This window comes from Rattus norvegicus, chromosome 13 (assembly GCF_021556685.1).
Source record: "Rattus norvegicus strain SHRSP/BbbUtx chromosome 13, alternate assembly SHRSP_T2T, whole genome shotgun sequence".
Classification (NCBI taxonomy): Eukaryota; Metazoa; Chordata; class Mammalia; order Rodentia; family Muridae; genus Rattus; species Rattus norvegicus.
In genome coordinates this window covers 98,968,022-98,990,443 of record NC_141546.1, presented here as the reverse complement: position 1 = coordinate 98,990,443, position 22,422 = coordinate 98,968,022, and the positions used below count along the sequence as shown (strand labels likewise).

General features: G+C 49.0%; 1 protein-coding gene and 1 long non-coding RNA gene across 3 annotated transcripts in view; both read left to right on the top strand.

The window, feature by feature from the left end:
- Positions 1 to 21: 21 nt before the first annotated feature.
- Mtarc2 (mitochondrial amidoxime reducing component 2) overlaps positions 22 to 22,422 on the top strand; it is a 34,432-nt gene continuing 12,031 nt past the window's right edge. For both annotated transcript variants that reach the window (NM_001433851.1, NM_134410.3), the window contains exons 1-4: positions 22 to 321; positions 4,290 to 4,463; positions 10,004 to 10,172; positions 11,289 to 11,429. In NM_001433851.1, coding sequence (NP_001420780.1) covers positions 50 to 321; positions 4,290 to 4,463; positions 10,004 to 10,172; positions 11,289 to 11,429 — 756 coding nt within the window. In that variant the 5' untranslated portion in view covers positions 22 to 49. The remainder of the gene's footprint in view (positions 322 to 4,289; positions 4,464 to 10,003; positions 10,173 to 11,288; positions 11,430 to 22,422) is intronic.
- Positions 13,597 to 19,277, top strand: LOC148001859 (uncharacterized). Its single transcript, XR_015635753.1, has 3 exons — positions 13,597 to 14,835; positions 17,433 to 17,552; positions 17,764 to 19,277. It is a non-coding gene; the product is annotated as an uncharacterized LOC148001859 (long non-coding RNA).

The following is a 22,422-nucleotide window of genomic DNA, read 5'->3' as shown; positions in this document are numbered from 1 at the left end:
GCCCCGTCCCCGCGGCCTGGTAGCCCAGGCCTGCCCCGGTTAGTTTAACATGGGTTCCTCCAGCTCCACCGCTCTGGCTCGCCTTGGACTCCCCGGGCAGCCGCGGTCCACCTGGCTCGGCGTCGCCGCGCTGGGACTGGCCGCAGTGGCGCTGGGGACCGTGGCCTGGCGTCGCGCGCGTCCCCGGCGGCGCCGGCAGCTGCAGCAAGTGGGCACGGTGTCGAAGGTTTGGATCTACCCGATCAAGTCCTGCAAGGGGGTGTCGGTGTGCGAGACTGAGTGCACCGACATGGGGCTGCGCTGCGGCAAAGTGCGCGACAGGTATGCCGAGCCCCGCGCGCGCTGCACCCCGTGCAGATGGGCCAGGGCGAGGGAGGTGGGGCTTTGCCTATCCCGGCTTGGAAGTGTGGGTCCAGGAACCGAGCGCCCCTCGGTGAGTGCAAACTTTGCGAGCCGAGCAAAGGAAGGAAGTCGAGAGAGGAGTTCCGTACCGCAATCTGTGTTCTCCCCAAACCTAGAAAGTAAGGGTTCGTTTGCATCTGGGAAACACGCACACACATATGGGAAAGAGCTGACATCAGTTGTAACACTGGGCACATTTGTGAGCATGTTCAAGTTGAAATCATAGTTTGCCAGCCCCCAAATGGCTGTTGGGAGGCCTTCGGGGAGGAGATTTTTAGCTTTACAACATTCAAATTTACTCTAGAGTGAAGCAGAGAGCCTCGATTTTTGGCTCCCACTCCTTCCAGCACAGCAGAATTGAGGTTTGTTGCCTGAATTCTCTGGGCTCTCGACCTTTGATCCTTTAGCCGCGTAGCCTATGCTTCTAGCTAAAGTAGTTTTGGAAGAGTAGATTGGAGCATTCCTGAACCCCCGGAGGAGAGAGACTCGCCTGTCACAGGACCAACTCAGCTGTCTTACAGCTCTCCTAACTGTAGGATACTAGAAATGTAAAATGCCATTGGCTGAATGTTTTCAAGAACATTGGGCCTTTCCTTCCCTCTAGTTCTGGTGACTACTTTAATGAGTAAGGAAAACAATTATATGGTTTGCCAGGAGTGGGGAGGGCGTGGGGTGAGGTGAGGTACCAGATGAGGATAAAGAGCTTGTCACATATGGGTACAAAATAATCATAAAGGAGGTTTGAATGGAAAAAAAAAATAAAGCAGAGAGCTTAGTTCTGGTACAGAGTAAACTTACAGATCAGGAAACTCATGGGTTTTCCATTCCTCATTAGCATCCTAGGTTTCCAATGCTGGCAGGCGCCCCCCCCTCCCAACCCCACCCCCCCAGCTGGGGACTGAACCAGGGCCTTGTGCTTGCTAGGCAAACGCTTGCCAAGGGCGCAGGAAGTAACAGAATCTTATCTTCCAGGACTTCAGTGAGGCATGGGGGCTCACGTCAGCCATCTCCACGGGGGAGGATCAGAAGTTCCCAGGTCAGCTGTAGACCTGGGTTCAAGGCTGGCCTGGACTATACGAAAACTTGTCTGTATACTGAAATAAAAATAGAAAATAAAATAAAATACCATCATTCCCCGAGAGTCCCATTCCTGTCCGGATGAACTCAAATCACCCAGAGTGGAGTATCCCCCAGGTGGTTGTTCTGCCATAATTAAAGGGTGTTATATGAGACCATTGCGAGAAAGAGCTTATTAAAGTGTGAAGGCTCAGATCTGGTCCCTGAGGCTGGGAAGACCTCGGGGACCTAGTACTGGATATTGTACAATATCAGGAGGTGCCGAGGCTCACAGTGCTTACCGAGGGAGGCCGTGAGCAGCTTCCCTCCCATCTGAGAACTCTGGGGTGTCTCACAGGTAACCAGAACCGACCTGCGTTTCCTCAGATCTTCGGAGCATGTTACGTTTGTCATTAAGATTGCTATGGCTTGGCTGTAGATATTCCTAGTGTAGAGTGAAAAGGTGTCCTGTGCCCTGCTCTTCAGATTCCTGGGGACTCAATAAAATAAATAGAACTATATCATTTCTCTTGGTTTGGGCAATACATTCTTCTTCTACCTTCTTCTTCTTCTTCTTCTTCTTCTTCTTCTTCTTCTTCTTCTTCTTCTTCTTCTTCTTCTTCTTCTTCTTCTTCCTCTTCTTCCTCCTCTCCCTCCTCCTCCTCCCCCTCTTCCTCCTCCTCCTCTTCTTCCTCTTCCTCCTCTTCTTTTTTTAAATAAAGGCTCTCACTCCGGCTGCCCTGAACTTGCTGTGTAGATAAGGCTGGCCCTTAGCTTGCAGGGATCCACCTGCCTCTGCTTCCCATGTGCTAGGGTTACAGGTCTGCACCACCCTGCTCAGCGGGAGCAATTTTCTCTTTGCCTGGTACGCTCTGAAGTGGAGGGAAAGTCAGAGAAGCAATTATGTGGTAGACGCTGGGCTAAACCCTGTCGTGTATGTTTGCCTGGCTAGGGTTGATTTTGTGGGCTACTATGAATGCCCCCGCCCCGTGGGTCTAGTAAGACCGTATTGGACCCCCCAGTGTGCCTGGGGGCAGGGGGTTACAAACCCAGCCTGTTCTGGGGGAATTGAATTCAGATCCAGGGGAGTACAGCAGCCACTTCTCTGAAACTAGCGTGTGATAGAGGAATGTAAGGAGCGCACAAGAGCAAGAGGCCTTGAACATTTAACCTCCCCCAACTTGAGTTTTATTATCAAAGGTAATTAATATTCAGAAGCAAGCTTGCCGGCCAGAACTCTGCTTAATGGTCTTTGTTTTCTGTTCCCGAATCAGGACCATAACTACTGGTCTTTCTGGAGGGAAAGAGATCTTTTGTTTATTTTGTGTCTGGACTTTCCTCTGCACTACTCCATTCCTCCAGCTGCTGGGGGTGTATGGCTAGTGTTCTCGGCCCGTTTGAGCTCGACCTTGTCCCAGCTCCTTGAGCTGTGAAGTGTTTGAGGTCCTCCCAGAAGATGGTAACACAGGCAGGCCGTCTGCTGAGGGGTGGCTTCCTTCCTTCATCTTGTAAATGTCTGTAAGCATCCGACTCTGACACCTTCTCTGTTACACACCTTTCTCTGAAGCCAACTGTCTATTTCTTCTGCATTTATCACCTCTTGATAAAGGGAACACCTTTATCAATTCCCTTCTCCTACCTTTCCCTTCCCACCTCTTTTGGGCCTCGTCTTTCCTTCCCCCACCCTCCTCCACCCCCACTTTGCTGACTAGTTGGCAGCAAGTCTTTAACTGGAGTGAGATCTTTCATTTGCCAGGGCACCGCCTCACTGTTACCCTGGTGTTCAAGGCCCTGCTGTTGACTGAGGGGGTTCTGAACTCTGGTCCATCTGCCGCCTGCTCATGCTTTACCGTAAAGTCAGGGTGCTGGTGACCTCTTATTGTGAGTCAAGTTGGGGGTAACGTGATTATGAAAACCCACTTTTTAGGCTCATTCTGTCTCTCGGAGATGGCAGGACACATTGGACCATTTATTCATGGGGAGTTATCTTCGGGCACAAGATAAAGTGTTCAGAAGGAGGCGGCTGAGGCTTGTTGTCAGAGGCAGCTGTCTTAGTTAACTGTTCTTGTTGTTGAAACAAATACCTGACAAGAAGCAGATGAAGGGGCCGGTTTCATGGTGTCCACAGTCAGGAAGCAGAGGGGGTAGGGGGAGCAAGGTGGGGGTGGCAGCTAGTGGTCAATTGACTTTGTCCTTTCTATTCAGCCTAGGACCCCAGCCCATGGGAGGATGCCATTCGCATTTAGACATTTCCTCAGGGAAGCCCAGAGGTGATTCAAGATCTCGGTTGCCTGTCAACCCTACAGTAGCCTGCTAGCTTTGTATCAATTTTTGTGCAGCTGCTGGCTTGAATTCCCTTGTAGTCCTCTTTTGTCTTTTCAGTTGCTACAATGAGCAGGCAGCTGCCGAGCATCGCTCTTAACTACAGCATTTAGTGCTCCGATGTTACACAGTGGCCTGGGCTAAGGCGGAGGGGTGTTGTCAGCTGAGGGACTGATAACCAGAGATAATGTGTTTGGTGCACAGGAGTCTTGTTTGGGGATGGGGAATGCTGAAAGTTAAAAGTTTAGGCTTGGGTGACATTTTAACCAAAACAAGGTGTCTTAGTCTGTTTTCTTTGGCTGTAAAAGTACATTTGAGATTCAGTAACAAATGAGTCTAGGGATCCTAGGAACATATGCTCACATCTGGTGAGGGCTCCTTGCACATCTTAAGGTGGCGAAGGGTGTTAGAGAGAGCTCCTTTCCGGGATGGTTTTGAGGTAAGGGAGAGCTAGAGGAAGTTCTTGAGAAGCGAAGATGTTCTAAATGCACACGTCTGCCTCTCTGCAGGTTTTGGATGGTGGTTAAGGAAGATGGTCACATGATCACTGCCCGCCAGGAGCCTCGCCTTGTGCTGGTCACCATCACCTTGGAGAACAATTACCTGATGCTCGAAGCTCCAGGCATGGAGCCGATAGTTCTGCCTATCAAGCTGCCCTCTTCGAATAAGATCCAGGACTGCAGGTGCTCTGCCTGGGGGAAGCAGGGACCGCAGTGACAGGCCTGACTTTTCCTTGCCTTTGTTACAGTTCATGCCAGAAGCATAGTTGATGAAATCGGTGCAGGAAAAGACTGAGGAGGGTTAGTCTCTAGGGTAGGGCTCAGGTGTGAGCAGCTGTCAAGGGAGCCCAGGACTAGCGTTTATTTTGGCTAGATTTTACCTCTGAGACAGGGGTCTGACATCCCAGGTTAACCTCTAACCTCTTTTTAAAAAATGTAATCAAGGATGGCTTTGGACGTTTGATCTTTACTATGTCTTTATCTCTTGAGCTCTGTGCCCCCTGTGTGTGACCCTTATCACTGTGCTCAGTCTGTGGTGCTGGGGACTGAACCCTGAGCTTTGTGTGCACAGATATTCACTCCATAGCCCAACTACAGCCTCAGCCTCAGGATTAGTGATGGTTAAGAGCTGCAGATGATGAGATGACTGTCATATAGGAAAAACTATCACTTATGTTAATGGACTTCTTTTTTAAAGACTTATGTATTCATTATATATGAGTACACTGTAACTGTCTTCAGACACACCAGAAGAGGGCAGCAGATCTCATTACAGATGGTTGTGAGGCACCATGTGGTTGTTAGGGTTTGAACTCAGGACCTCTGGAAAAGCAGTTAGTGCTCTTAACCACTGAGCCATCTCTCCAGCCCCATTGATGGTTTCTAGAAGTGGGTAGAGCTACCACACAGGGAAGCCTAGGGCTGGCCAGAGGCAATGTGGAGAAGGAGAGACCACTCCACTAAGGGAGGGTTCAGGTTGGCCAGTTAGAGTAACCTCAGTGGGCCAGGACATAGGTAGCTGTGTGGCTTATAGTCTGGACACCTCCTGCCTGTGCGTAAGGACTCGATAGAGTTTGCGGGTCATGCTTGAATGCGACAAAGACTATTGTCTCCAAGAAGTAGCTGGCCACCAGAGAACCAGTGACAGTGACACTAAAAGCATAGTTAGCACAAGTGCCTGTGTTCAGGGCAGGCAGGCAGGTGTGGTCCTGGAGCATTAGCCTAGAGTTTACATCCTAATCAGCAGGTGGGGGGAGGTGAATGAGAATGAATGAAAGAATATAAATATGCTAGCTAGCTAAATAAGAATTATGTGGGCTTTGAAACCTCAAAGCCTACGCCCCAGTGATAGACCATTTCCAACAAGGCCGTGCCTCCTAATCCTTCCCAAACTGTTCCGCCAACTGGTGGCATGAGCTACTGCGGAGGCTACTCTCATTCAAACCGCCACAGAAAGCAAGAGGCTTGCTTTTTCATTCCCTACCTCAGAGTCTGTCGCCTCTGGGTCCTCAACGAGTAAGCGTTTCCCTCTACCAACCCTCAAACCTTCTCTGGCATACTCAAACCGGTCCCCAGAAATCCAGTCCTGACCATATCTGCCTGGAGACAGCATCAGCCCTCACAGGTGAAGGCTTGGTCCTGTGTGTCTATTCCAGGTGTCAGACGCTGGTAAGGGGGGAACCCTGAGCCTCTCCGTCTCCTCCCTGGGCTCTGTTCATTTTCTAGAGTGGCCTGGATTTCCAGAGGCCTGGATTCGTGTTTGCTGGGTACTGATAAAAGATGCTTTAGAGGCTGAGGATGGATGGGACAGGCAGGGAGCTGAACTCCTATGTGCTTTGCTGGGTGTGCCTCCCTCTACACACATCTCCGCACTTGGGAAACTCTGAACCTTCCGGCTTTTATGGAAGCTTTATTACGTGGTGCAATTGATAAAAACAATCAGTCATTGACCGACTCAACCTCCAGCCTCTGCCCCTTTCTTGGAGGTCAGGGGCTGTGGTACTAAAGTCCAGCCCTCTGGTCTTGGGGTTGGCTCCCCTGGCAACTTGTTCCCCATCCTCAGGTAGCTTAGGAGACCACGGACATTAGTAATCTCTGCAGCACACAGTTGCCCTTCGGCGTCCTTGAAGGCTCCTTGGCCGCTTGTCTTCTTGTCACCATGCGGACCGTCTTATGAGCGCAGTGTGTCTCCCACTGTGTGAGTCTGTGGCAGCCTGTTCGTGCATGCTCATAGAAATCGTTCACTGGTCTTCTAGAATGTGAACGGTGTTCTGTGAGCATTCTTTTAAGGTTTGTGTTTGTTAGTTTTGATGATTATCTGTGTGGGGGTATGGAGGTATAGATGTTCCGTGCCCTCAGAGAACATAGGTGTTGGATTCCAGCTCCAGGCTGGCGTTTCAGGCCATTGTGAGCTGACTGACAAGGTTTCTGGGAATTGAACTCTGGTCCTTCAAAAGAGCAGCAAGCCCCTCTTTAACCACAGAGTCATCCCCAGGCCCCTTATGAGCATTCTCGTGTCTTCTGAGATGACAGTGTGGGCAGAGCGTGGAGGTCAGAAGACAGTTTGGGTGAGATCAGCTAGCTCTCATCTACCGAGTGGGATCCCAGGGATTGGACTCAGGTAGTGAAACTTTGTAGTAACCCCATTCCCTGCTGAGCTGTCTTGCCAAGGTATGGATTTTAAGAAGAGGTTACCTGGGTCAGTAGGCATGTAACATGTACTTGTTTGTGTAGAGACAGTCTGGCTGTGCCACTCAAAGTGGCTTAGAATTCTCTGTGTTGCCCAGATTGGCACAAATTCTTAAATTTCTTGCTTCTGAGTCTCCAGTGCTTGGATTATAGGTACATACCAAAACATGAGGCTCTAGAAAATGCCAAGCTGTTTTCTAAGATGAGCCTGCCGATTTGTACTTCCGTTGAGCAGGGGTCCACTGGGTAAGTTTGGTGTGAGTTCTTATCACATAGATTTATTTTTTGCAGCAGGTACAGGTCTGGTATGCCCGCCATCCGTGGGATGGCACGGGTTGGTTGGCATCCTCTTGACCTGTTGGGTACTTTCTGCTTTTCCAAAGTCTCCCGTGTGTGTGTACAATATGGCGTAGAAGAGTGTGCAGGGTTCTGAAGGAGCTATGGGCCACCCTTGCTTCTGCCCAGCCGCAGATAGACTCTGTTTTGTGTGTTTTATAGTGGTTTTAGATAAATGGCTGAAGATCAGTCGAGAACTTCGAGGGATCCTTAGATGCAGTCAGAGGCCAGGCAGTGCCCTAAGAAGGGTTTCAGATAAAAGGAAGGGGCTCTAGAAGCCTTAACAGAGGGTTATCAGGATCTGACGATGTGTGGCGTGGTGGTACGTACTTGTAATCCCAGCTCTGGGAGGCAGAGGATTTTGAACCTTCAAGAGCTCAGAAGTTCAGCTGTGAATGAGAATTCTGGGAGTTTCTGTTGGACTCCTTTGGCATCTTCACAGTAGGTGTCACAGCATTCACACGAGCTGAGTGTGTGTGCATGTGCATGCATTTCTCATGGTGTGTGTGCGTGTGTGTGTGCACACTTCTGATGGTGTGTGTTTGTTTATATCTGTGTCTGTGTGTCTGTGTTCACTTCTCGTGTGTGTGTGTCTGTGTGTGTATGTGTGCGTATGTGTGTGTAAACTTATGGTGTGTGTTTGTATGTCTGTGTCTGTGTGTGTACACTTTTTATGGTACATGTTGGTATGTCTATGTCTGTGTGTCTGTGTGTGTTTACTTCTCATGGGTGTGTGTGTGTGTGCACACTTCTGATGGTGTGTATTTGTCTATATCTGTGTCTGTGTGTTTACTTCTCATGGTGAGTGTGTGTACACACTTCTTATGGTGTGTGTTTATATGTTTATGTCTGTGTCTGTGTCTATGTGTGTTTACTTCTCATGGTGTGGGAAGGAGAAGAAGCTTTCAAGAGTTTAATTTCCAGCTCCTCGAATCCATAGTTTTCATCTGCTCCTTACCTGCCATGCCCACGGTGGTGTTGGATGGAACCCAGGGCCTCGCACATGTTAAGTCCTCTACCACGGAGCTAGCTATCATTTCTGTTTGTTGTTTTAAAGTGGGACTTCCGTATGCTTTCTTCGGTAACATGCACACTGAAGTTGGACTGATGCAGTCAGTCAGTCTGGCCCTGAGCACACAGATGTGCTAAGTCTTCTGTGTCCTCAATACTGTCATATAAACGTAATGAATAAATAATACATTTTAAAAAGTAGCTGGGTGGGGCTGGGGATTTAGCTCAGTGGTAGAGCGCTTACCTAGGAAGCGCAAGGCCCTGGGTTCGGTCCCCAGCTCCGAAAAAAAGAACCAAAAAAAAAAAAAAAAAAGTAGCTGGGCATGGTGACACAGCCTTTCACCTCAGCACTGGGGAGGGAGAGGCAAGTGGATCTCTGTGAGTTTGAGACCTCCTTGGCCTACTTAGTAAGCTCCTGGCCCACATAGTGAGACCCTGTCTCAATCCCATTTCCTCAATATAATAGGTAATGATAATGATAATGATAATAGTAGTAGTAGTAGTAGTAGTAGTAGTAGTAGTAGTAGTAGTAGTAGTAGTAATAAGTGGAGTTTTGCTATGTAGTTCAGGCTACCCTTGAACTCAGTGGCCTCCCGTGTAGCCTCTGGAGTTCTGGTATTAGAGGTGTATACGGTCATTCTCAGCCCCTTGTTCTTAGGGCTTATAAGAGGAAGGAAGGAAGGAAGGAAGGAAGGAAGGATGGACGGACCCAGGCCTGGTAATTCACATCTCTGCTCCCAGCCCTGGGGAGGTAGAGCAGGAGGATTGTGAATCTGGAGTCAAGTTGAACTACATTGCAAAATTCTTACCACTTGCCTGCATTGCGAAACCTTGCTTAAGAAAAAAATAATAAAATAAAATTGACACTAAACCTTGTCTGGAATTAAGTAAGATTCGTTGATATCCCAAGGGTTCTTTAATGCATGAATTTCAACTAAGATCTGCTCTATTTTTTAGAAATCATCAAAATTTACAACACAGTCATTTTATTAATATCATCAGTTACTTACAAGTCAAAATTATAATTTAATCTCTCCCAAGTGCCTTTGCCTATTAATTCTTATGAAACAAAATTTATTGATTCAAAGGAAATATTTTAGGAGACCAATAGCCATAAGTGTGTGCCAGCCTGCAATTATGTGGGGAAAAGTTGAACATACATATGTATTAAAAATTAAGAAGGGACCTGTTCAAAACTGGATCATTTATCAGGCATGGTGGACCTTGCTTATATCCCAGGACTGCGGGAGGCAGGAGGTTCAAGGGCAGCCTCTACTACATAGCAAGTTGAAGGCCAGCCTGGGCTACTGGAGACCATGTCTCAACAACAACAACAATAACAACAATGGTCAGTGTAATGTTCTCATCTCCAGCTTATAGCTGAAGCGGAATGATGAGAAGAAGCATTAGTTTATTTAAGACCGACCAGTGGGCCAAGGGAGTGAGAGCTTCCCATTCTGAACCAGGCTGGAGGAGTCCCAGCCAAAGGTGCAGCCCTCCTCTTCTGAAAGAACCCGAAGCCTTGGTATTCCTCAGTGGTCTGAGGACCCCTGCTCGATGGAAATATCCTGTACCCTCTTCTGCTCCTTCCCAGCTCCTCTCTGAAGAACTCTTAGCAGCCTTCTGGTACATTCGGGCCGCTGTCCCCCAGTGTGTCCACATAAGTAATCCTGTAATCTCCCTTCCAGGTTGTTTGGCCTCGACATTAAAGGCAGGGATTGTGGCGATGAGGTGGCCCGGTGGTTCACCAGCTACCTAAAGACGCAAGCCTACAGGTTGGTTCAGTTTGATACCAAAATGAAAGGAAGGACAACAAAGAAACTCTACCCGTCGGAGAGCTACCTTCAGAACTATGAGGTGAGCGTACAATCTTCCTCCAGCCAGCCAGTTACCCTGGGCTCTCCCTGCTTCCTTCTCTGTCCGTAGGAGCCCCTTGGGAGACTTCAGTTAGAAAGCCGTGGCAGCGGTCCAGGGCACAGCCTACACTTTCAGGATGGAGAGGGAATGAGGTGAGAGATTGTCTCAGTGCTGGGGACTTGTGCTGTGCAAAGAGGCCTGGGTACAGGAGATTTGTGGAGGGAGGAGCCAGGGAGATGAGAACTCAGGAGGAAACTGGCCGGAAGCAGAGTGTGATGTCTGACGCCTGTAATCCAGCACTTAGGTGGCTGCGACAGGAGGATTGCTGTGAATTCAAGGCCAGCCTGGACTAAAGGCTTTTTTTTTTTTTTTTTTTTTTTTTTTCTGGACTAGAGAGGAAAGGAGATTCTGGAACTAAATGTGCCTCTCCTGATGCAGACCCTCCAGGCTGCCTTCACCGCCTGTGTTGGGGACAGCTATTTCAAGGACAGGAAGGTCACTTCCTGCTAGAGAAAACAATAATGAGTCACATTTTAAGACACAAGTAGCTCAGGGATTCTCCTCTCAATACAGTAAGATTATTAATGATATCATTTATCTGCCTTGGTTACTCCAGGGGGCGCTGTCCCCCACCTAGAACAGTGTCGGGTATCTATGGGTAATCAGTAGGTTTTGAGTGATTGGGTGGTGTTGATGAAATTGTTACTAGAACATTCCGGATTGGCAGCAGACCTCCCTGTGATCCGGAAGTAGAGCAGGCTGGCGAATCGCAGCAGATGCAGTGGTGCACACCTTTACTCCTGTCATTCCTGAGGTAGAATCAGGTGGCTCTCCGTGAGTTCAAGCACAACCCGGTCTACATAATAAAGTCTAGGGCATCCAAGGCTGTGTCAAATAAATACATAATTAAATAAAATAACAGGAGGCAGCGCAAGCTGCTACCTGTCCAGGGACCGGATAGAAGCCACGTTTCAATCCTGTCTACAAGCCCCGACCTCCCTCTCCTGCATACTGCCCTCCCCTTCCACACTTGAGAGGGTTTCTTTCTGGACTCTGCTGGGCTCTGGAGGGAACAATGCCACTGGGGAGGCCTGACGGTGCTGTGTTCCGCGACAGGTCGCCTACCCAGACTGCAGCCCTATCCACCTGATTTCTGAAGCCTCCTTAGTGGATCTCAACACCAGGCTGCAGAAGAAAGTGAAGATGGAGTATTTCAGGCCGAACATCGTGGTGTCAGGCTGCGAAGCTTTCGAGGAGGTAAGGTGCCACTGACGCGGCCGTCGAACTCAGATGTGCTGCGCTCAGAGTTGGTGCAAACCGAGCTCTTGCAATAACCAGATTCCCCAGTGAAGGTGGTGGGGAGACAGACTCCTTTCCCTAACTTCTCTATGGTTGCTTTGGCCCCCTAATGGCCTCCAGGCCTCCAGGGGGCGCTGTCCACATTCTCATGCTAGGGCTGCAGAGCACACGACATTCCAGCGCGCAGCGGAGACTGTGCTATCGCCAAGGCGAAAGGAAAGGAAGATAAAGAGGACAGCCCTCCTTCTCCCTTGTATCACCCAGGAGTGTGTGCCAAGATTTCAGTTCCAGGTTCCCAAGTATAGGCGGTGAAGGTACAGGAGCTCCATCCATGGCAGTGCCCCTTGACAGGCATTGCCGTGTCCGAGTTCCACTCTTCATTCACTGCAGCCTGAAAGGGGCAGTCAATCAAAGCCTCTGGTGAACACACCCAGCGGGGTGTTGCATGGTCAGGAGAAGCTTCTGCAGTTGTGCTGGGCCTGGGGAAGAGAGGGGTATGCTTTCTGAGTGCCTTTAATTGGGTGTGAGGCCCTGAACTAATGAATGGCTTTATACTGAGCTCTCCCTTGACCCTTTGAAGTCTTATCCCCTTTATATAAGAAAGGATGCAGAGTTCCCCAACTCTGCCCAGCAGGTGGGGGAAGAGCTGGAGGAGCAGCACAAGGCTTGCTTCCTGCCTCTGTGGACCTGGGGTGAGTGTACCAGTGTACCCCCCCGGGGTGAGGAGACCTGAGTGGTTAGCACCCAGAGGAGAAGCTCTTAAGCATCTCAGCTCTTGGCTCCCATGGGTCCTTCTGTATGAGTAGAATGTGCCCTTATTTGTGGGTCCCCATGGTGCAGTGGTTCTCAACCTGTAGGTCTCAACCCCTTAGCAAAGAGAGATCTCCAAAAATATTTACATTATGATTCATAACTGTAGCAAAATTACAGTTACGAAGAAGCAATGAAAATAATTTTCTGGTTAGGGGTCACCAGAACAGGAGAAACTGCATTAATGGGTGACAGCATTAGGAAGGTTGAGAAGCACTGCTTTCCCATAAACCTTTGCAAAGAGCTGATTTAAGCCAGTTAAGTCACTATCTTAGTCAGGGTTTCTACTCCTGCACAAACATCATGACCAAGAAGCAGGTTGGGGAGGAAAGGGTTTATTCAGCTTACACTTCCACATTGCTATTCATCACCAAAGGAAGTCAGGACTGGAACTCAAGCAGGTCAGGGAGCAGGAGCTGATGCAGAGGCCATGGAGGGATGTTACTTACTGGCTTGCTTCCCCTGGCTTGCTCAGCTTGCTCTCTTATAGAATCCATGGCTACCAGCTCAGGGATGGCACCACCCACAATGGGCTGGGCCCTCCCCCTTTGATCACTAATTGAGAAAATGCCTTACAGCTGGGTGTCATAGCGGCATTTCCTTAACTGAGGCTGTGATAACTCTAGCTTGTGTCAAGTTGACACACAAACCCAGTCAGTATAGTCACTGTCCACACAATTTGACAATTTAAAAACAGTAGTATATGTATAACGTGTCTGTTAACTGACACTCTCCAGCTGTCTTACTTTTTGGCTGCTATCATAAAATACCCCCAAAGGGAGAAGGGGTTTATTCTGGTTTGCAGTTCTGGAAGGATAGAGCCCATCCTGGCCTTGATGGCCTGGTGGCAGGAGCAGGAAGCTGACTGGTCATATCTCGTCTGCACTCAGCAGATAGTGGACAGGAAGTGGGACTGGGTTAAAAACGTCAAGGCCGGACCCCTAGTGACACCCTTCCTTTATCTATGTGCCACCTTCTAAAGGTCCCACAGCCACAAGCAACACCTCCAGGGAGGGACCAAGTGTTCCTACCCATGTGTCTGTGGGTGTGAGCAGCTCGAATTCAAACCATACCAGCTGTCCATACAATTTACTATTAAGTTTCTTTGATTCCTTCTCATATTTGTTAAGTTAAAACTTGGGCAAGGGGGCTGGAGAGATGGCTCAGTGGTTAAGAGCACTGACTGCTCTTCCAGAGGTCCTGAGTTCAATTCTTAGCAACCACATGGTGGCTCACAACCATCTGTAATGGGATCCGATGCTCTCTTCTGGTGTGTCTGAAGAGAGTGATAGTGTACTCATGAACATTAAATAAGTCTTTAAAGAAGAAAACAAAAACTTGGTCATCTATTATGGGCTAGGCACTGTGTCTCAGATCCTGGGCACAGAGATGAAAAGAGGGCCTCTGGGGACAAGCTGCGTGGCACTGTGACAACGGTCCCCAGTCCAGCTGAGAAGTGCTTCAGTGTGAGTGTTTATAAGATGGATGGGTGCTTACAAGTGGTGTCCTACTTTCATTTCTGTTGCTGAAAAACAAACAAACAAACAAACAAACAAACAAAAACACCTTAAGGGAGGAAGGGTTTGCAAAGTTTGTGAGTGTGGAAAAGGAACCGAATCAGGATCTGAGTCACAGTGTCACAGTGCCTAGCCCATAACAGAGGACCAAGTCTTTTAATTTAACAAATATGAGGAAGTATTAAAGAAACTTGATCGTCGCCTGCACCGTCAGTAGCATAGAGTGTGTGCACGCGAGCTTAATGCTCTGCTAGCTCTCTCTACTTTTACACAGTCCAGGGCTTCAGACCTGCGGAATGGTGCCTCCTGCAGTGGGCTGGATCTTCCCATGATGGTTAGAGCAATGAAAATAGTCCCCCAGGCCCGCCTGGAGGCCAATGTAAACTACTGTTGTTGAGCCTCCTTCAGGTGATTTTGGATTGAGTTGAGACTGCTAAGTGCCTGGAGAAGGGGGGCTTGTGAGTGGGGGGTGTTTGATTTGGCTCCCAAGAAGCAATGCTATGCCTTTGTGTCCTGGCTTGTTCTATGTGTGGGTTGGGAAATCAGACAGATAGGAGGTGTAGAAGCATGAGAAGGTGGAGCAAAGAGGCCTTGAAGCATTTCAGAATTCCAGGGGCACTGGAGGACCGATGGAGGTGGCTGGATCGGGAGTCTCGGGAGGCTACTGTCCTAGGAATTTGATTTTTAGGGTGTGGCTGTTAAGAAGCTGCTGGTGTCTGAACAGGGAAGCTGTTGTGGCTGGCATCCATGTAGCAGAGGTGTAGTGAATGGCTGCAGTGTTCCAGAAAGTGCTAGAATGTGCAGTAGCCTGTCTCCCTCTCAGGAGTGCAACCAGCAGCTGGGAGGAGGCAGAATCCCAGTGCTGTATTCCATCATCACGGTCTCAACTCAGAGCCTCCTCAGGTCTTACCCACAATCCACAGCAGCAGCCGCCAGGTGATTCCACAGCTGTGCTGACAATGTCTCACATCTCACAGGCCACTCACCAGTCAGTGGAGCCAGGAAAGCCACTGGGGGAGGGCATGGCGGTCATGAAGGTAAGAAAAAAGAGGGGCTACTGGAGAGGAACCCTACTCTACTCAGGTTAAACCTAGATTAGATGGGACCTGAGAGGTGTGTGTGTGTGTGTGTGTGTGTGTGTGTGTGTGTGTGTGTGTGTGTGTGTGTGTGTGTGTGTTGGGGACACTTTAAGAAAAACAAAGCCAAAATTGCATGCAGGACTTTGAATGATCTGATGCAAAAGGGGCCTGGACCTGAAGCTTCATTTGATTCCTGGTCCTCCTGCTTATTCTCCCTGTCTGAGATTCCACATTGCCTGTTAGAGTGTTTATGATGAAGGAGCCCTTTTTAAAAAAAAGATTTATTTATTATATTAAGTACACTGTAGCTGTTCAGACACACCAGAAGAGGGCATCAGATCTCATTACAGATGGTTGTGAGCCACCATGTGGTTGCTGGGAATTGAACTCAGGACCTCTGGAAGAGCAGTCAGTGCTCTTAACCACTGAGCCATCTCTCCAGCCTGAAGGAGCCATTCTTAAAACACTTGTTAAATATCAAGGAGTCTGACATTCCGTGTTAAGAATGCATGTTATTAGCTGAGCCTGATGGCACAGGCCTGCCACTTGAGAGGGAGGCAGGAGATCTCAAGTTCAAGATCAGCCTGGACTACAGAGTGAGTTCAAGGTCTGCCTAGACTGCAGTGTGAGACCCTGACTCAGAATTAAAAATGAGGGACTGGAGAAATGGCTCACGGCTAAGAGTACTTGCTCCTCTTGCAAAGGACCTGGGTTTGGTTCTCAATACTCACACGGTACCTCTCAGCCCCCCATAACTCAACCTCTGACCTGTCCGGGCTCCAGGCATGAATGTGACACACATACGAGTGAGTCACATATCTCAAAATAAAAGTAAATCAATTAGAGAAAATTAAAAATGAAAAGAGGGCTGGGGAGGTAGGTCAGGCAGAGAGAACACTTACCTGGCATGCACCAGGCCTCGGATTCAAGTACCAGGACTGCTGAAACAGGGTGCCTTTTAACACCGGACCTGACCAAACTGGCCTAGGAATCATCCCATGAAGTAAAAGTTCTACTGTCGGTGCCTTGTAATTTGCCTGTTATTTTGGGGAAGTTTTACTTTAGGCACTGTTCCAGTTTAGTCTCTGTTGCTGTAATAAAAACTACTGACTAAAAGCAAGTAGGAACAGGAAAGGGTTTATCTGGGTCACACTTTTGGGTGACGGTCCCTGATTGAGAGGAGTCAAGGCAGGAACTCAGTAAGAACTTGAAACAGAAGGCACAGAGAAACGCTGTTTGCTGGTTTGCTCACTTTCTGGCTTATGATCCGTTAACCTTGTGCAGCCCAGGTTTCCCTGTGTAGGGAATGGTGCTTCCTACAGTGGGCTGGGCCCTCCTACCTCAGTTAATAACCAGACAGTCCTCCACAGGCGTGTCTACAGGCTGATCTGATTTTTATAGGCAAGGTGACAGAATGCTAACTAGGACAAAAATAAAATATTTTTTATTTGTTTTCTAAGACGTTGTTTTGGTACTAATTTTGATTTAGCCAATGGAAGAAGACAAGATGATGTCATCACTGGCTGTAGAAGTCTTGATTTCTGTAACCTGTCAAACTTAACCTAAGACTAATATAAGCATAGCCCTTTTCTGGGGCCATTTGGATGTGCAGGGGTTTTTTGTTTGTTTTGTTTTAATATTAAAAAATAAGCTGTTTAGCTGTTACATTTCTGAATTATGATGGGCTTCCAGAAATACTAAATAAGATATGACATTGTGATTTTTCTAGAAAATTCTATAGCCATGCATTTTTTTTTTTGTTCTTTTTTTTGGAGCTGGGGACCGAACCCAGGGCCTTGCGCTTCCTAGGCAAGCGCTCTACCACTGAGCTAAATCCCCAGCCCCTCCATGCATGTTTTTAACAAACTCCTTACTGTGAAACAGTGAGCCCTTGCTGATTTAGTCCCAGTCAAGCGAGGAAGCCCAGGCGTGAAGGGTTCGATGTGCTGACCTGTCCACCTCCTGCTGTCACAACCCTTTCAAATACTAATGCAGAGTGATTAAATGCATATTTAATCCTCAACTAATAAAAAAACACATCAGGCCTAAGTGTGATGCAAAAGTCCGGGCATTGTTTATCATAAACTATGGAGTAGGGATGCCTTGTGGGACCTTCGCAGCTTGTGGTGCAGAGTGGAGTGGACTTTCTCTGTGGGGAGTTCGAGGATGGAGCCGGTCTTAAAAGGCCTGGGCCGGTGTGGTGCGTTTGACTTCTGGATTACAGAGTGATGAAGTTTTAAAGACCAATGTTTGCTGCTTATCTCTGCCTCTGGCAAGCGAGGGGCTCTGTGTCCCCTGGACTTTGCTCACTGTCCTGAGCTGAACTTGAGATGTTTTAATGGGGCATTCTCTTTACGTAAGTCCTCACTCTGTGTTGAAAGAGCAGGGGTTGGGGGTGGGGAAAGGCAGACAAATCTCAGTGTGTTCTCTGTCACGTGGCAGGGGCTGTTTCTACAAACTTCTAGAGAAGGAGCTTGATTGTTTGTTTGTTGTTTGGCCTCAAACTCCCTGTGTCGTTGATGAGAACTCTGAACTTGTCATGTTGGGGATTGCAGGTGTGCCTTTTGTGACGTTCTGGGAAGCAAACCCTGGCTGGACGCATCCTGGGCAAGTGCTCTATCCAGCCTCAGTGCCCAGCCTCATCTGATCAAAGAAGCTAAGCAGGGTCAGCCCTGGTGAGCACTTGGGTGGGAGATGTTTTAAAGCCAGGCAGCTGTGCTGAGTCCCGGCCTCACTACTCAGTGCCGAGGCCAGGGCTGAGGAAGAATGAGAGGACCTTGACCTCACCAGCTTTGCCCATTCTAACAGGCAGAGGTAGCATTTGGGCAAATCCTCATTTCTAGACCTTTGTCTCTGAGGGTGTCTTCCTTAAAAATCTGTTTACAGATGCATGCAGTACTTGTGGAAGCCAGAGGGGGTGCCAGGTCCCCTGGAACTGGACTTACAGATGATTGTGAACTACCATGTGGCTGCTGGGAACTGAACCTAGGTCCTCTGTAAGAGCAGGCGATGCTGGTAACCACGGAGACATCTCTCCAGCCTCCCTTTAAAGACAAGCCTTTCTTCTTTCAATTATCTTGGTGCGTGCGTGCGTGTGTGTGTGTGCGCGCGCGCGCGCGCGCGCGCGTGTGTGTGTGTGCGTTTTCGCGGTAGTCAAGAAAATTAGAACTGTGCAATAGTGAAACAGGTCGTTCAGTACAGATTAGAACCGTACACACCTGGGTTGTGCAGGGGGCAGGCGGTTATGCTGTAAGGGTAATAACAGAGTCAGAAACCAGGGGCACAGGGAGCTTTTGAAATGGTCTATGGCAGAAACTTTGGCAGATAAAGCTATTTCTTTATTTTATAGAAGTAATCTTGAAGTGCCGCATGCTGGCTGGGTGTATGACTCCATGGTGGAGCAGTGCCCAGCGTGTGCACTGGAGAACCTGAACTGGCTCGCAGGTCTCTCATGGCCCTTTCCCAGCGTAGACTCCGCTCAGCCGGCTGCTCTTGTGTCTCTCTTTTCCATGTTTCCCTGCTCTCTGTGGCGCTCTTAAATACCAGCCGCTGGTGGGAAGACCCCACCTTGGCTTTTGTTGTCCCGTGATGTACACCGCCTTTCTGGCCAGTGCACACATGCATTATGATTGAGCATAGGTATAGCATGTTTTATATGGTGAGATGTACGTATCACCATGTCTGTTCACAGACAGGGGAGAAGGGAAGAGGAGGGTGTAAAAGTAAGGGTTTTTTGTGCCCACCCTTGCTCTGATTAACGACACGGAGGCCGTTAAACTTGCTAAAAGCTTCAGGCACTACAGCTGGGCAGATTCTGAGCTGTTCTAACACAACAGTGCGGACCTGGCCTACTTCCCAGCCACGAGATCCATTGCCTGCTATCTTGGTCTTATCTGAGACCCCCCCCCCCCCTCTCTCTCTCTCTTGGAGCTGGGGACTGAACCCAGCTAAATCCCCAACCCTGAGACCTCTCTCTTTATCTGTGTCCTAATGGCCAGCTCCCCCTGGCCCCACTGAGACCCTCTGCCTCTCACCGTGCTTGGGAGTCCCACCTTTCCTCTCACCCTTCCCTGTTCTGTTTGTGTGTGGTTCCCTCCCTGCCCCCAGCCCATATGTTGCCTTTCTCTTAGGGTCTTGCTTATGGTGGAAAGCCAGTCATCTTAGCTTTCCTATTTACAAACTACACAGCCTGGCAGAAAATTCCCAGGATGGGCTGGAGAGGTGGCTCAGCGATTAGCACACTGGCTGCCCTCACAGAGGACCCAGATCTGGTTCCCAGCACATACATGGTGGCTCAAAGCTATCTCCAATCCCAGTGCCTGGGGACACAATGCTATCTTTGGGTGGGCTTCCTCTAGCACCGCATGCACAGATACACACGCAGAATCCCAGCACACAGTTAAAAAATTAATAACAATAAAGAAATTCTCAATGCCACTGCACAGAGTGTAACCTGTAACACAGAGTATTTCCCCCCTTTCTCCTTGACCATTTCTCTTCCCTTTTCTCTCTCTTCTTGCAACTCAAATTCCTCCTCGCCTTGACTAGGGGCCCGATTTTGTCAGAATGCAGCTGGGCTTTTCAACCAGCAGGGGGCGCACTAGGCACGTCTAACGGTTCCCACGTTTGTGGAGTCCCTGGAATCTCGCTGGATAGTGCATTTCTTTGCGTTATGTCTAGTGAGTATTAAACTCATCCATGATGCATTCAATTTTTGAGTTATTTAAAACCTACTCTTTTCCTTTAGGAACCGAATCGGCCATTGGATTTAAACTTAAGCGTAGCTGTTTTCAAAGTAGTAGCGCTCTTGAACCAAAATGTGAACAATGATCAGATGAGAATGGATGCCTAATAAAGCCGTTAACAAGACATAGTCAGAGTTAGAATTAGGCGTTAAGGACAGATCTTAGGAAGCCAGATAAATCGCTAAGGATCCCTGCACTTGGCCTGTAGAACGGGTGACCTAGTTGAGCTGAGACCCCCTAACTGAGCATGTCAAGGTCGCTGGCTTTCTGTGATAGCCACAGTGCAGAATTCCACAGACAAATAGCTTAGAATGTTGAATTCATTGTCGTTTGGAGCAAGGTCGGAGAGCCTTGGCCCCCCCAAGCTGCCATTGGCTCACATGCCTGTGGCTGCAGCGCCCTCGTGTGGTGAAAGGAGCGCAGACACCGGGCCCTTTCCCTTCCAGACAGGCGCAGCACTGGTCACCCTCCAGCGGGAGGTTTGTCACATGCTTCCCTGCAGTTCCACTGTTTGAACACCATTTGTCACATGGTGTGACCTTGGCTTTTACAAAGCTCACATTGCTCCTGGGCCAACTGATCGCTTGGAACATGGCGTGTATTCCCACCAGAAGCAGTTTCTTGGAGGGTGACTGGGGACTCAGGGCATCTGTGGAGACCTCCGTATTGTAGCTCTGGTCATACTGGGTGGGAGGTGGCAGTTGATACTGGGCTATGAATTGTGCTTTGCTCAATAATTCCTATAGGCCTGAGGGAGGACCTAGTTTGCCTTTGAATATGGAGTGGATCATGATGTCATAGCCAGTTGCAGAAGGGGAGACTAGGTAGTGCTCCCGTCTGCTCTTGCTCTGCCCTCTGCAGAAACTTAAGACCTTCTCAGGCCCCGAGGGAGTCAAAGCCACCAGCTAATCAGCTCAGGCCTTCCTCATATGCACCTCTACACACCCATCCGGCCTCACCTGGTTGGCGTCAGCTCATAAGGAACATAGTTAGGTGTAGATGCTGTTGCTGGTTTATGGGGCATCTGTTGAGAGGCCCATCTTCAAATGCCCCCTGATTCTGGAGACCCAGACCAACGATTGTACTATTTATCAGTGGGTCTCAGCAGGTCAGGCACAAACCTTTAAGAGATGGACCTCAGATTTTGTTCTTTCTGAGACAGAGCCTCCACGTAGCCTAGGCTAGCCTTCAACTCACTGTGTAGCCAAGGGTGACCGACTCATGGAATTCTTGAATCTGTGCCCATATCCCCCTTGGTCTGAAATTACAGGCCTGGGACCTCGTGCCAGGCTCCTAAATCACTTTTTAATTAATAAATAAATAATGTAGATCCGTGTAAGTGTGTGCTGTGTGGTATTACATCTGTAGCTATGGAATTCAAGGTGCTGTAAATGTCCTACCCCCAAGGCACGATACCCTGGCATCCTGATGAACTGGAGTTGCAGACACTTGAAAACGCAAATGCAGGAGGTTGTGCTGATGCTTGAATCGGATTCTCACGTAATCCAGGCTAGTGTGTCCTTACAGAGACAGGGTCTGGGGCTGGGGGAGCTGTACACACAGAAGCTGATCTCTCTCTCTCTCTGATTGGTCGTGGGTTCTCTGTCTTGTCACCCTCTCACTGCCTGCTGTTCCTTGTCATATTCAGGGTGTTAGCACTCAACACCAGACAGAAGCTATGCAGCCTCCTATAGGATGTAATCCCGCGATCTGTGCATATGTGACTATATGTGTACAACCAGCCCTTCATAGACAGACTCCAGACAAAACATGATTTGATGTCTGGGGAGAATAATCAGTGGTTAAAAGCGTTGGTTGTGTAATCATTAGGACATCTGTGCAGCAAGGCTGGCCTCTCACAAACACCTGTAACTGTGCTCTGCGGGCTCTGAAGCCCTCTTCTGGTGTCTGTATGTAAATGCAGGGACCGCACCCCAGCCACCCACATGTGTACACACACACACACACACACACACACACACACACCACACACCACACCATACACATACACATACACACACACACCACACCACACCACACACATACACACACACCACACACCACACACCACACACACACACACACACACCACACACCACACACCACACACCACACCATACACATACACACACACCACACCACACCACACACATACACACACACACACACCACACACACACACACCACACACCACACCACACCATACACATACACACACACACCACACCACACACATACACACACCACACACCACACCACACCACACCACACACACACACACCACACACCACACACCACACCACACACATCATTCACACACACACCACACCACACACCACACCATACACATACACATACACACACACACCACACCACACCACACACATACACACACACCACACACCACACACCACACACACACACACACACACACCACACACCACACACCACACACCACACCATACACATACACACACACCACACCACACCACACACATACACACACACACACACACCACACACACCACACACCACACCACACCATACACATACACACACACACCACACCACACACATACACACACCACACACCACACCACACCACACCACACACACACACACCACACACCACACACCACACCACACACATCATTCACACACACACCACACCACACACATACACACACACCACACACCACACACACACACATACACCACACACCACACCACACACATTCACACACACACCACACCACACACATACACACACACACCACACCACACCACACACACACACACC